The sequence below is a fragment of the Gekko japonicus genome, unplaced genomic scaffold (assembly GCF_001447785.1).
Source record: "Gekko japonicus isolate JY-2015 unplaced genomic scaffold, Gekko_japonicus_V1.1 scaffold288, whole genome shotgun sequence".
Lineage (NCBI taxonomy): Eukaryota > Metazoa > Chordata > Lepidosauria > Squamata > Gekkonidae > Gekko > Gekko japonicus.
Genome location: NW_015173682.1, coordinates 123,794 through 137,071, shown reverse-complemented (window position 1 = coordinate 137,071; position 13,278 = coordinate 123,794). Strand labels below are relative to the sequence as shown.

The following is a 13,278-nucleotide window of genomic DNA, read 5'->3' as shown; positions in this document are numbered from 1 at the left end:
GATTCAGAGACCCCTAGCAGATCAGCTCCAAGTCTTCTTGGACAATTCATCCACTTTGGACTGTTTTCATTTTGGCTTTAGGCCAGGCTATAGGATGAAAATGGCACTATTGGCTTCAATTTGTTGACTTCCATCTGAATGCAGCCACAGGCCTCTGCTATTCCTACTGAATTTATCTGCAGCCTTTGATACACCAGATCATGCCATCATACTGAGGCTCTGAAAAGCAGAAATAAGTATCAGGGTGTTAATTTGGGACTGTGGACCATACTACTGTGCATGGTACTTACTGTCTGTTGCTGTAAATATAAGCCTACTATGTAATCCTTGCATCATTTAACATGCCATGTCAATGTTAATGCTTTGTTTCAGGTCTGTTTCAGATTTCTGTAATCCACAAGCAGCTCCTGGTTTGTAAATACTCAACAGTATGTTAGCGTTAATTTCCCTAAAGGCAACTTGACATATTTTGTATTTTGATTAGATCCTGGTTTCTGATATTACATTAGACTCATACCTTTAAATTTCATATAAGTTAAAAATCAGATATATACCTTTTAGTATTAGGTTATGAAGAAACATTTGGTGAAGAACAGTGACACCAAGTGGTAAACTGCATAGAAGATTTCTGAAACCTCATTCTGCTCTCCCCACAACTTATTTAACATACTTACTTAAATTTGGTAGTTCTAGTGCAGTCTGGAATTTATGAAGAATATCAATATAGTTGTTGGCATATGAATTTTTGCTTTGAAATTATCTGATAAATTTAAGTATACAATAGAGCAAGTTGGCATTCCATGCATAGCAACTATTTAAAACTCACAGAAATTAATGCATTTCACAATTTATTCAGAGAAAACTGAGATGTTCTGTGTAAGAAAGATTTACTGAAATAAAAACATCCAATTTCTACCCTTAAAATGTGGCTAGATTGAAAGATTGTTCACAACTGTAGGATATAACTGACATCTCACCTAGATACAAGAAGCTTATTTTCACTCTGAATGTGTTCACCATCATTTCATATCTGCCACTTCATATTGTGGTTAGCACTGAACTCTATCCAATTTGATTCTATGAGAAATATTCCCAGGCATAAACTATTCTGAAAACCTCTCCAATGTCTCTATCGGTTTGACCTCAAGATACCACTGATATACCAAAGAAAAACCCTCTAACGTCTAAGAATATTGTACTCAAAAGCTTTATCCCCACCAAAGCAGCAATCCTAGGATGCATATATCCCCAATGCACCTATTTTTAAAATTACTTTTAGTACCACATCATTAAGTACATAAGATTTGGTACTGCCAGAAAAACTCTTGGTTGTGCCAGTGTAACACTGTTCCTAGCTGGTATGAGTACTAGTTAGTCAGGAACAGATTGGCTCTTAGCTTCCTGAAGGCTGTGCATCTGTGTATTTCAGATGATTGCCCTCCTACCTGTAACAGGCTTGGTTTTACTCTAAGTGCACTTGCTGTTGTCTCCTGATTACAAAAGTATGCTTGCTCCTTCCTGAGGGGTTATAACAGTGGCTGGCATCTCCCTTGGTGCCTGGCCTCATTAGAACAAAAATGAAGCAGATTTCTGTTCCGGATCATGCACTGACAGAATGAACTCCTTAATGGCTCTACCATATGTGCTCATATTGGTTACAGGATTCCTGAAGGCTGCTCATCTGCTCGGTATAATGCAGCTGATTGCACTCACACGGGTAAAAGCCTTGGCCAGGATCCAAACAACCGTACAACAAGAAGTACCGCTTGCCTCAGGGGACTGTGGGCTTATGGTGTTGTTTTTTTAAGTATCTCCTCTCCCCATGACACATAGCAAACTGAACAAAAAATCTCTGTGATATGGTTTAGGGGATTTCTATTAAAGGTAACAAGTCAAAATTACCACTGGCCATCGCAAACTTGTGGGTATGACTGAAGTCCCTCTTTGGATCCCAGGCCTTGTTTCCACTGCAAGTGTATTGGCTGTTCTGAACTAAAGTAACAAGCTGTTATACTAGGTGACCTTAGATATTAGTTGGACATGTTATTGGAGTTGCCTAGGAGCTACCTCAGAAGCTAGATTAAAGTACTTGGGACAGTGACATCAAAAATGGGGGTGCCAGAAGCTATGTGGAGATACTTTTTCCCTCCTAACTAATTTATAAAGTATGCTCTTGGTCAAGCAATTTCAGTGCTGCAATTATTGTTCCTTTACTAGTACAGAGAAATTAATTGAGGTCAGAAGGAACAAAAGGAGTGAAGGGGAAGGCACGTGAGAATAAAGATATAAAAAGAGGGTGAAGAAAACATCTTTCCTTCTTTTCTGGAAATGTCACTTGCCTTCAGGAAGTGAGCACTTTGAACTGAATATGTCCCCATGTCCACTTATACTTGAGGGAGACATGAGCAACAAACCTGCTCACTTTGAAGTTCAACTGAAGGAAAGACTGGTAGATAGAAGCTTCAGGGAGCTTGACTTTTACAGTCCTTTAGTTGTTTTGCACATTCATGGAATTGGTGCAGTTAGCGAAGTATGTTTTGCTTATGAAGTTTTCTTGAATAGGATTTAAACTATCTGATCTCTGTACAATTATTTCTGGGGAATCACTGTTAAAAACTTTTTTTTCCATCTTGTATCCCTCTGAAATGACAGAAAGGGCTCTAAAACAGCACCCACATATAAGCTTATTATTAACATAAATGTAAGAGATTTTATAGCATAATTTCAATAAACTGTACTTTTATAAAGTACAACAGATTTTTTTGGTTCATGCTCAATACAAAAAAAAATATAACCAGTATAATTACACTGTTCACATCATGGGTGTTACCTCAACTAAGTGACATTAATGTTTTTTGGAGGAAAATTTTACACACAATTTCTATAACAAAACACAATGAATGCTTCCTGAGCCAAGGGTGAGTACCTGAACCAAGGCAGTCATACCTTTAAAAATACAAACATGCTATTTTCAATGGTATTACAATACTTCTTGATCTCACTCACATTACTTATAGAATATTATGCTTTTGAGAATTGGAACAATAGTCTGAAGTGAACTATACTCAAAGAAAAAAATCAAACTTCAAGAAGTATAGCTTCTTATGATTGTGAAGCCTTAGGAATTGCAAGAACAGTGATGAACTGTTTAGTCAAGAGGTAAAATTGTGCCTAATCCATAAGCCTATTCTCTGATTTTGAATGCATATTGTTCTTATAAATACTTCCCCCCCTAAAGATATTTACTTGTTGAACATAGGCCTGTAATTTCCCCTTTGCATACAGAAAATAAACTTAAGTAATTTTACTGTAAAAATCATAGGGTGTTTGTTTATTTGTTTAAAGTTACCTTCTGAATTAAACTTAAGCCAGAACTATCAAGAAAACTGTAAGGACAAACAGGGGGGGAAAGGATCTTGCATGTCAGTGGCTTAATTATAATTCTTACCTTTAATCTACCTTTATTAATAAGGAAGGAAGGAAGGAAGGAATGTAAGGACAAACAGGGGGGGAAAGGATCTTGCATGTCAGTGGCTTAATTATAATTCTTACCTTTAATCTACCTTTATTGACAAGGAAGGAAGGAAGGAAGGAAGGAAGGAAGGAAGGAAATATAAAGGTGTACATTAACTTTGAAAGTAAATGTTTGTTAGGGATCAAAACTTTTCTCCCTCCAGTACTCTGGACAGCTCCTTTCTACCCATTACTGGACAAAAGAGCAGTGAACTGAATATGAAAGCAGAGTCCCAAACCTTTATATTATGGTGACAAAGGAATAGTAAGAACAGGCAGAACAGACATAATCAGTATCTCTAATTCTCAACATGGCTCTATCTGTGGATATTAAAATCCAGAGACTGGAGTCATGAACAGACAAGCTGGCTTTTTCTAAAAACCTTAGAAAAGCCCCAAGTTGGCAGAAAAATCTGAAATCTGAAAAATAATGCATTTGGAGTTTAAAGCCTCCCTCAGCTGGATATATTGCCATAGAGTTCACCCTCCAGAGCAACCATTTTTTTCCAGTGGGACAGATCTCTGCCATCTAGAGTTCAGTTGCATTTCTGGGAGATCTCCAGGTCCCAAACTTGAGGTTGGTAAACCTAGGCCTGGCAGCAGCCTCTGGGTGACTTGATACCACCCGACTTGCATGACTTAACTAGGACTGGCCATTTGCAACTGCTCAATAGCAGCTACCACATGAAAGCCAGTGTGGTGCTGTGGGAAATGGCAGAGGAAATGGGGACAGAGAGAAGGAAAGAACAGTAACTCTATTCACAAGTTGCAGTGAATGCACGTACAAACCATGTACACTTTTTTACACTTGATTTTTCATTATACATGCACTGAGTAGTTCTCATGTTAGATTCAATGCCTGTATAGCTGAACATGTTATTTAAACCCTACATTTATCCAGGTACTGGTCCCTGGTTTTATTTGTAAATTGAATGTGTTCACTCTTTTTTACAAATAAATGCATCCATGTACATGCAGGTTGTACGTGTTCATTGCAACATGTGAACAGAGTTAGTGTAGAGAAGGATACAAAGAGAAAATTCTATTTATTTTATGTCATTTATAGTCTACTTTTCTCATTTGGACACATCATTGTGGGTTCCCCACTTGTGTTTGCAGAATTTTGTTCAAGCACCTCACAGATCAGAGTCCAATCACACTTGTAGAATTTTTGCTACTAGATGCCAGGATCTGAGTACTGAATGGATCCCAAAGCTGAAGTCAGACAAAGGTCTGGTACAGATTTAGCCAGCACACTGTCACCAGACTATGAGCAGAGAACTACAGATAACATATATCACAGAATGTATATTTGTAAACAGGGATTTTGTCTTATTGTTACAAAGCATACAGGTGTTATGATGCACTGTGTTATTAATATAGATGTCTCTCTCCCACATGACCGGGATGTATTCAACATTTGAATTCTCACACATAGTTCAGAAGCAAAGCAAGAAAGTACTACAAATACCCAGACCCTGTAAGCACAAACACTTCTATAATGGATTCCAGCTTGATGGAAAGTGACAAAATACCGAAGTAGTCCTGATATAGCTCAGAGACCACCATCTTCTTTGGTTCCATTGCTGCCTCCAACAGAAGCTCTCTCATGAGGATTTTGATGTGCCAAAGATTAGCACTGATGAATTTCATTGCGGACACTGATTCTAATTTAGCTTGACTTAGCTTTTGAGCCTAAATTAGCTGTCATCAATACAGTTGTAGAGACATAGGTTTTGTAGCTTTATTAAAATACTGAAAGCAAGTACCTAATATAATATAAACAGCAACACTGTCCTTTAGGTGACTATCATTTTAGGTTAAAAAAGTGATGATGGAGCATCCTGTTGAAGGTTTTCTTTGCATAGTGCTTTTCTGCTGCCAGAAAGTAATAGGATTTTTGTCAGTAATATCAATATGGCTGAACAGCAAAAAAGCTGGATTGTTCTGTATCTTTCAGTGCTCCCTTAGGTATGGCATGGTAATTCTGATCCATGTTTCTGATTGTTACCAAGGATCTTAGAACTGCTAAAGATCTATGCACTGGAATGGACAATACTATAATGCAGAATCAACTGTCATGTGCAACATAAGTAATAGGACTGTTTAGATTGATTTTCTTGTCTTTCATAACCTTGATGTTCATTCCAAAGTATCCACCAGATGTCACAATTGCTCAGAAAGACCAGTATACTACCACATATTCACTTTATACCTCAATCTGTACAAGTTTTGGCGACCACTGCACAATTTATCAAAGCCCAGAATGAATAGAGGTAGTGTCTGAATTCTTTTTAATAGCATGTGTCATGTTATTCCCTTTTATCTTTTAATAGAAGGTGACAAAACTGAAAAATGAACAGTGAAGAATATTCACTGAATATAAATCTTTCTCTCAGCAACTACCATTGTACTATGTTAAAATCTTCTTAAAGCAATCCTGCAGAAGGAGTTAAATATTAAAAATGAACTACCCGCTCACACATTACCTAACTGCACGTCAAGAGACATTTCAGTGCTCCCTTAGGTATGGCATGGTAATTCTGATCCATGTTTCTGATTGTGACCAAGGACCTTAGAACTGCTAAAGTACCTGCCACTGCCGCTCATAGACAATAGCATTTTGTCCTCTCCTTCTCTACTTCCTAGTCTATACTTCTAGCTACTTCCCATTAATCCCTTTTCTGCTCTGCTTTAGCCCCTGCTGCTGTCACACTTGGCACTCTTCTTATTCTTATGTCATGCTTTCTTTCCCCCCATTTTTTAATGAATACATGCTATTATTTCTCTTTACATTGCTTAGTGCCTTTCCAAGAACCAACTGTGACCCTTCTGGCAATGGAACTAATTTCCAGAAGTTACAGGTAGCTCTCTCCAAAGCAGGCGACATTGCATGAAACAGCTTGTCTCGCCTGACAATCTTTGTTTGTGTGATATAGGTTGTCTCACCTGACAATCTTTGTTTGTGTGATATAGGTTGCAACAGACAATACTTAAAGAGGGATTGGTTGCATCTGAGAAAAACTGTTGGCTCACATTTTAAAACTCTATTGTCACAAAAACTAGAAACTTCCTTTAAAAACAAAGCAGAGTTGAGGGGGTTCTAACATCTTTGTTACCCAAAAGAAGCTTATAATATTTTAGATAATGAAGCAACTAAGTTTTTATATGAAAACACATGCTGAAAATACCAATACAGGAATAACTAATTCAGTAGGAAAACCAATTAAAATTAAAGAGTATCCCCCTCTACAATCCCAGTCTCCCACTTCTCCTCATGTCATGGTACCCAGACTCAAAACTTTGGTCCCTAACATGGGGAGCTTAGTAGATCCAGGCATTCAGCTATGCCTATGGCTCCAGGGCTCGTAAAGCCTAGTGCTTCTACTGTTGCAATACCATAATTTTCCCTGTCTTCTCCAATAGTCACCAGAAAACAAAAACAAGGCTTCCAGGCACTGAAACAGCAGTACAACAATCCAAGAGATGTTGGCTAAGACATATCAGTGTTTAAGGGCAATATGCTTGAAAGTCTTCTTCCAAAGAAGAAAATGTTTCATGCTTGGAGCACTTGCAGAATATGCTCAAGAACCAACACCCAAAAATTTAATATGAACAAAGAAATATCGATGTCATCTTGGGAATGTTTATGGAAAAATTCAATGAAAATATCAACATGTAATAACTTAAAAGAAAATTGTTATAAAATGATGTATAGATGGTATATGACACCTAAAAAAAATTGCTAATATGAGTGATAACATGTATAAGTGTTGGAAATGTTTAAAAAAAGGTTCCTTTTACCATATGTGGTGGACTTGTGAAAAAGCAGTGAACTTTTGGACGGAGGTCCATAATGAGATGCAAACATTTTTGAAATGTACCTTTAAAAAAGAACCAGAAATATTACTGTTGGGTCTCAAAATGGAAGAAGTGAATGTAACAAAGAGAACACTGCTATGGTATTTGATTACAACGACCAGAATGACTTATGCTCAATATTGGAAACAAGAAAGAGTGCCTGAGATGTGGGAATGGATAAGGAAGGTGCTTTTTATGGCAGAAATGGACAAGTTGACAAGAAAACTTAACAATAATGAAGATGAAGATTTTTTGGAGACTGGATGGACTTTAAAGAATACTTAGAGAAACATTGGGATGTTAGGAACAATTTGTTTTGCTTTGATAACTATTAAGAATAGAATGAAGACGGAGTGGAGGAGAAGTTGATTTTAGTTAAAGAAAATGTTACCTATGAAGTTATAAGAATAAGATAGTTTAAAGAATTGTTACTTAGTAAGTTTTGTTTTAGAAGAAGGGACGAATAAGAAAAAGAATTCGGAGGGGGTGGGATCACTGCGGGAAGCCTGAAGAAGGGGAGGGAGGGGGAAAAGGAAAAGGGGTATAATATGAATGATGGAATGTTAGAATAATGGACATGTTGATATATCCTGACAATAAAATGTCTGGTTTTTTTTTAAAAAAAGAACCAACACCCAAAAATTTAAGGAGAAAAAAAAATGTTAAGACCATCAGGGTGTTCTGTGAAATGAAGGGACATTAAACAATGAAGAAGAAATATCTGACACATTCCGCACATGCCATTTTAAAACACATCAGAACCCACCAACTCAAAAGTAGTTGGATTGCTTGAACTATCAAGCATCAGCATATTTATCTATTCATATATCTAGCCTGACCCATCTGGAGCTTCAAGAAGCAATAATAATTTAAAATGGAATTGAGATACTAAACAGAAGCTCTGGACATTGCTGATGCATGGGGTACATAAGCAGCTCATAGTGAGGCAGCAACTCTCAGGAAATCCTTGCCGACTCACCTTGCCAACTGTCATTGCACACACATAGTTTTTCTCCCGTCAAATCACAGTAGCCATGATCAGGACTCCCACAGTTAGCTTTACAGTAAGGGATATCACAGGCTTCTCCCTTCCAATACTCATCACATTCACAATATACCTGGCTTGGAATGGAGTTGCTAGTTGTGCACTTTCCATGCCCTGAGCAATTATTGGGACATGAATTAATTCTGTAATAATCAAGATGGGGAAAAAGACATAAGCTGTTATTAATATGCAAATAATCACTGTTTATTGTAAGGGATACTTCATTATTTCATCAACTGGAAGATAACAATATCTTAAGAACAGCAACCCTCAAACGACTTACCCCAACATTCATTATCTCTCTGAAGTCAAATACCAACTGCTAATGAGCCATTCAATAACACAGTCAGAACTGGAAACCAAGTATTAGTTAAGGATTGTTCATAGATGATGCTTTCATATTTTCACTATCATAAGTGTTACTTTAGTGATATATAATTAAGACCAGAGAAGCATCTGTGTGTAAGAAAAGGGAAGCTCAAACAACCATGAGCTAAAAATATCTTTCTGTTCAGTGAATGCTCAAAAACAATACTGGTTTTGCTGGACTTTTTCATAATTTTTTCATAATCTGCCTGAAGCTTAATGCATCTGTTCTTTGTGAAAAGGAGAATGATATCTCTGCTGATTAGTAAACAAAAACATGATTGATAAAATTACTTACGAGTAAAAAATATTAAATCCTGTTAGATTATAAGCAGCATCACTAAAAAAGTGTAGCAATGCATAGCCAGATGTGGTAACTACTTCAGGAACAGTTTCATTTCCACGAACTTCAGGAACTATAAGACCACTGCAAAAAAATGACATGAGAGGTTTATATTACCAATAACATCTTCAATAAAAAGTAACAAATCTGATTAATCCGATGAACGCCCAGGGAAAAAAGGGGGGAAATATTCAAGAACCCCATTCCACAACACTCATTAAAGCAAAGTAAGAAACATGAATACTGACTGGGATAGGGTTTTCTAACCGTTTTTCATTTCAAAGATCTGCCTCAAGTTCATATACTCTAGAGTTTGAATTTTAGCAGATAATTGCTCAAAAAATACTGTGTTGTCTTCAAGATTACATAAGAATCCTTTTACTTGGTATATAAATAAGCAAATAATGTAGAAAAGAAAAAATTGTTTTAAAAACTCAAGAGGTAGTTTAAGTATTAACATGGGAAACTGCAATCTGTGCAATCAGGATTGGGGCAATAGTGATACACAGAATAAAACCAAATTTATTAATGTCTATTACAAATCTGAGAACTTTGCATCACTCAAGACATCTACATATCAGTAAAAGATATACAACAGGGGTGTCAAACTTGTGGCATCCAGCCCGCACAGGGCTCAAAACCAGCCCCCCAAGCAGCTTCCTTCTCCTGCTTCCTTTCCCCTTAGCTTGCTTTTTCCCAGCTCTCTCAGTGGCTCTTTGCTTCCTGCTTCCTTCCCCCCTCCCTCCCTCTCTCTCTCTCTCATACACACTCACAGAGAGAGATAGAGAGAGCTTCCTGGCTGCTTCATGCTGGAGAGATACAAAAACAAGCCTCCCTCCCCCCCTTCTTCGCTTGCTTGTGTGCTCGCTCTCACTCACAGAAATAGAGAGAGCATCATGGCTGCTTTGCCAGAGAGATAAAAATACAAGCCTGCCCACCTGCCCCTCCCTCTCTCAGAGAGATAGAGAGAGAGAGAGATTCTGCTTTCTTCTGGGGGAGGAAGAGGAAAGAGACAGTGAGAAAACAAAATTGAAGTTCCAGTTTTAAGACCAACAACGTTTTATTCCAGGTATAAACTTTTGTGTGCAAGCACACTTCTTTGGAGGGTGGGTGGATGGATGGATTCTTCTGACAAGCACAATGTACACTGAGGAAATTATTTTGACTTATTCTGAAAAATTGTTTTTTTTTAATTATTGGATTGCTCTGTCCTACCTGGATTTATTTTCTTTCAAAAAGACCCTAATTAGGAATAAGAACACTTGGATTGGTCCTTATATCTTGGAGAGTGGAGTGAGTTCAGATGCCAAATGATAACAGCACACGTTGGTAATAAGACAGGAAAACTAGCTCTCAATCCAGTCCAGGAGAATGCAATTCAGCAGTCTCTCTTTCTAATCTCCCTTTGAAATTCCTTTGTAAAAGCACTGCTAGGTCAGCAACTAAATGTTGTGGTTTCTAATGTCAGACTTAGTCCATTTATTATTTGCATCTTTCTGGACTGAATCCTCCTGGATGGAACTGAGACCTAGGTTTCCTGTCCCATTACCAACGCTGATATCTCCACACCTACTTCCCCTCTGCATATCACACCTAATCCAATCCTGCCTGCTATTGCCATTAGGCATCTGAAATCACTCGACCCTCCAATGTAGAAGAAATACAGCATTTCTAAAGCCAAAGTACCTATGGTCTTTGTTATTCATGAAATTGGGCATTTAAAATAAGAACACGCTGGAAATTTGTATAAGTAGGAACTGGTACTGGGAAAACAATAGCTCAAATTGTAATTGGGTTATCAAGTGGTATCAGTTACCACTTAGGAAAAATGCTCTTGCTTTAATCCAGAGCTCTAAACATTTTGTTGTTAATGTTTATGTACATTTCTGGCACCATCATTTGGAAACTATAGTGTAGGTTAAGATAGCATTTTGCAGAGGTCACAGAGTTGGATCCTATCACCTTTTCTGTAAGTGACAGAGAAGCAATCTTGCCCAGTTCTCTTCCTTACTTCACCCCCCTCCCCATGGATTTTTGTGTATGCAGTTCCACAATCCTGGGGTGGGGGGGAACTCCTTCTTGGACAAATGAAAACACCAGCAAGATCCTACCCAGTATGTGTGTGTGTGTGTGTGTGTGTGTGTTTTCTGGGTGCTGTTGATACTTCTTTTTTTTTCATGTCTTCCTGAAAGACTTATTGTTGCCTTTGCTGGTAACTTATTTTTTTTAACATAATTAGTTTTATATAAAAATATTCCCTCCAAACAATCAAGGCTTTACGCTCTTGCACCCTTCACATGTTTCCTTTGGTAAAGGAAACAGCAAATTGATAGCTGGGCTGAGAGGATGGTGATGTTCTGTAAGTTACATTCCCACTTACAAAAAAGTTCAAAGAAATTTCAGCAATCAGAACGTCATTAAAATTCAGGGGCAGGGAGTTTTGATCATTTACACACAGTGGATATCAGCCTTGTCTATCTAGTCTGATGAATACTGACTGAAAGGGGGTGAAAATGACACAAACCCAAAATGCATTTCACGTTTAGCTAAGAATGGAGCAATAATTTCAGGTCAAGAGGGCTCACCTCATAATTAAAATGAGCATTAAGTACTGAGGAAATTAGCTCTTTATATTTGAATTTTAGTAGAATAAGAGGTATTTTAACACAATATTAAGAGCAAAGATCATTCCGACTCTTAAAAGCCCTGATAAAAAGGACTAGTGTTCTTCATTCTGTTTGTTAAATGGGGAAAACACAGGCTAGGTAGAATATGTGAGGAAAATGAACTTAAAAATGTGGATTCACTGAAAAAATCAGCTCAAGGAACAATATGGTAAACAGGGACAAATATGGTCTTAAATAGCTAAATGAATAATCAAAGGAAAACCAGAACAATATTTGCAAATTTAAACACTCTAATGCTAACTTTCCACTCACACATAGCTATTTTTATTACATTATAATAAAAACTGCTAAAACTTAAGTACTTACCTAAACACAGCTATTAAAGGTGCATATATTGAATCTCCATCATAAACATACATATGATCCCAACTACATTCTGTGGCAAAATGATTAAATCTTAATCTTAAAACTGAATTAGGACTAGAAGAGAAGAGGAAAATAGTAAGTATACATGTAACATCCTGTTCAGAAATAGCATCCACTCTAATGAAATGCAAATATATACAGTCATATAATATCATTTAAAGCAGGGGTGTCAAATATGTGGCCCACGGGCCAGATCAGGCCCTTAGAGGGCCCCAATCCGGCCTGCAATGCCCTGACTGTTTCCCGCTTCCTTTTCTAGTTCTGTTGCTGCTGCTGCTGCTGCCACATCACAGCTTGCTTTACCAGTCTCTCTCAACCACACAGGAGAGGCTTGCCTATCTATCTCTGAGGCTCCTCCCCCTCCTCCTCCCAGGGGGAGGGAGGGAACAGTCAGAGCTTGCTTCCTGGCCAGGCTGCAGGAGACAAAGGGAAGCCTTTCTTTTCTTTCACTGACTGAGTCTCCTCCCTGAAGGGAGGGAGGGAACAAGGGAGAGCTTGCTTTGCTGGGCTGCCTCAATCACATGGGAGAAATTTGTTGTTGTTCAGTCGCACAGTCGAGTCCGACTCTTCGCGACCCCATGGACCAGCTCCCGCTGGGAGAAATACCAAGCACCTTTAAGACCAACAAAGTTTTGTTCAAGGTATGAGCTTTTGTGTGCCTTGCTACAGTGTGTGTGAGTATTGTTGGGCTCTTTGTGCCAGGGCTCTCCTGGGTACAACTGGGTTCCCTCCCCCTTTTCACTGTATTCATGCCCTCATGATCCAGTCTTTCTCAGTAAGAAAGCAATGTGAACTGTTTTAGAGGAGGAATAACAATAAGCCAGTGAGGTGGATCACAATGGCTGAGAGTGTGTGTCCAGACAAAGTTCACCCAGCACATTTCCTTTGTAGGAAGCTCTAGTTATTTTTCATAACAAATGAGTTCGACACCCCTGATTTAAAAGCAAGTATTCTTTCTGATGATTGTTATGACCTTCATTGTTTGAAATTTAGTTTGCTCTTTCGTTCAATACATTGTAGATACATAATGGTTTACAGAACATCACACAAAGTGGATTGTTAAAATATGAAGATAAGCTAATGTACAGTTTATAAAA

General features: G+C 37.9%; 1 protein-coding gene across 1 annotated transcript in view; it reads right to left on the bottom strand.

Annotated features, from left to right (window-relative positions):
- LOC107120373 (attractin-like protein 1) overlaps positions 1–13,278 on the bottom strand; it is a 910,146-nt gene that overhangs the window by 794,540 nt on the left and 102,328 nt on the right. The window contains 3 exon segments of the mRNA XM_015423059.1: positions 8,354–8,562; positions 9,084–9,212; positions 12,122–12,235. Coding sequence (XP_015278545.1) covers positions 8,354–8,562; positions 9,084–9,212; positions 12,122–12,235 — 452 coding nt within the window.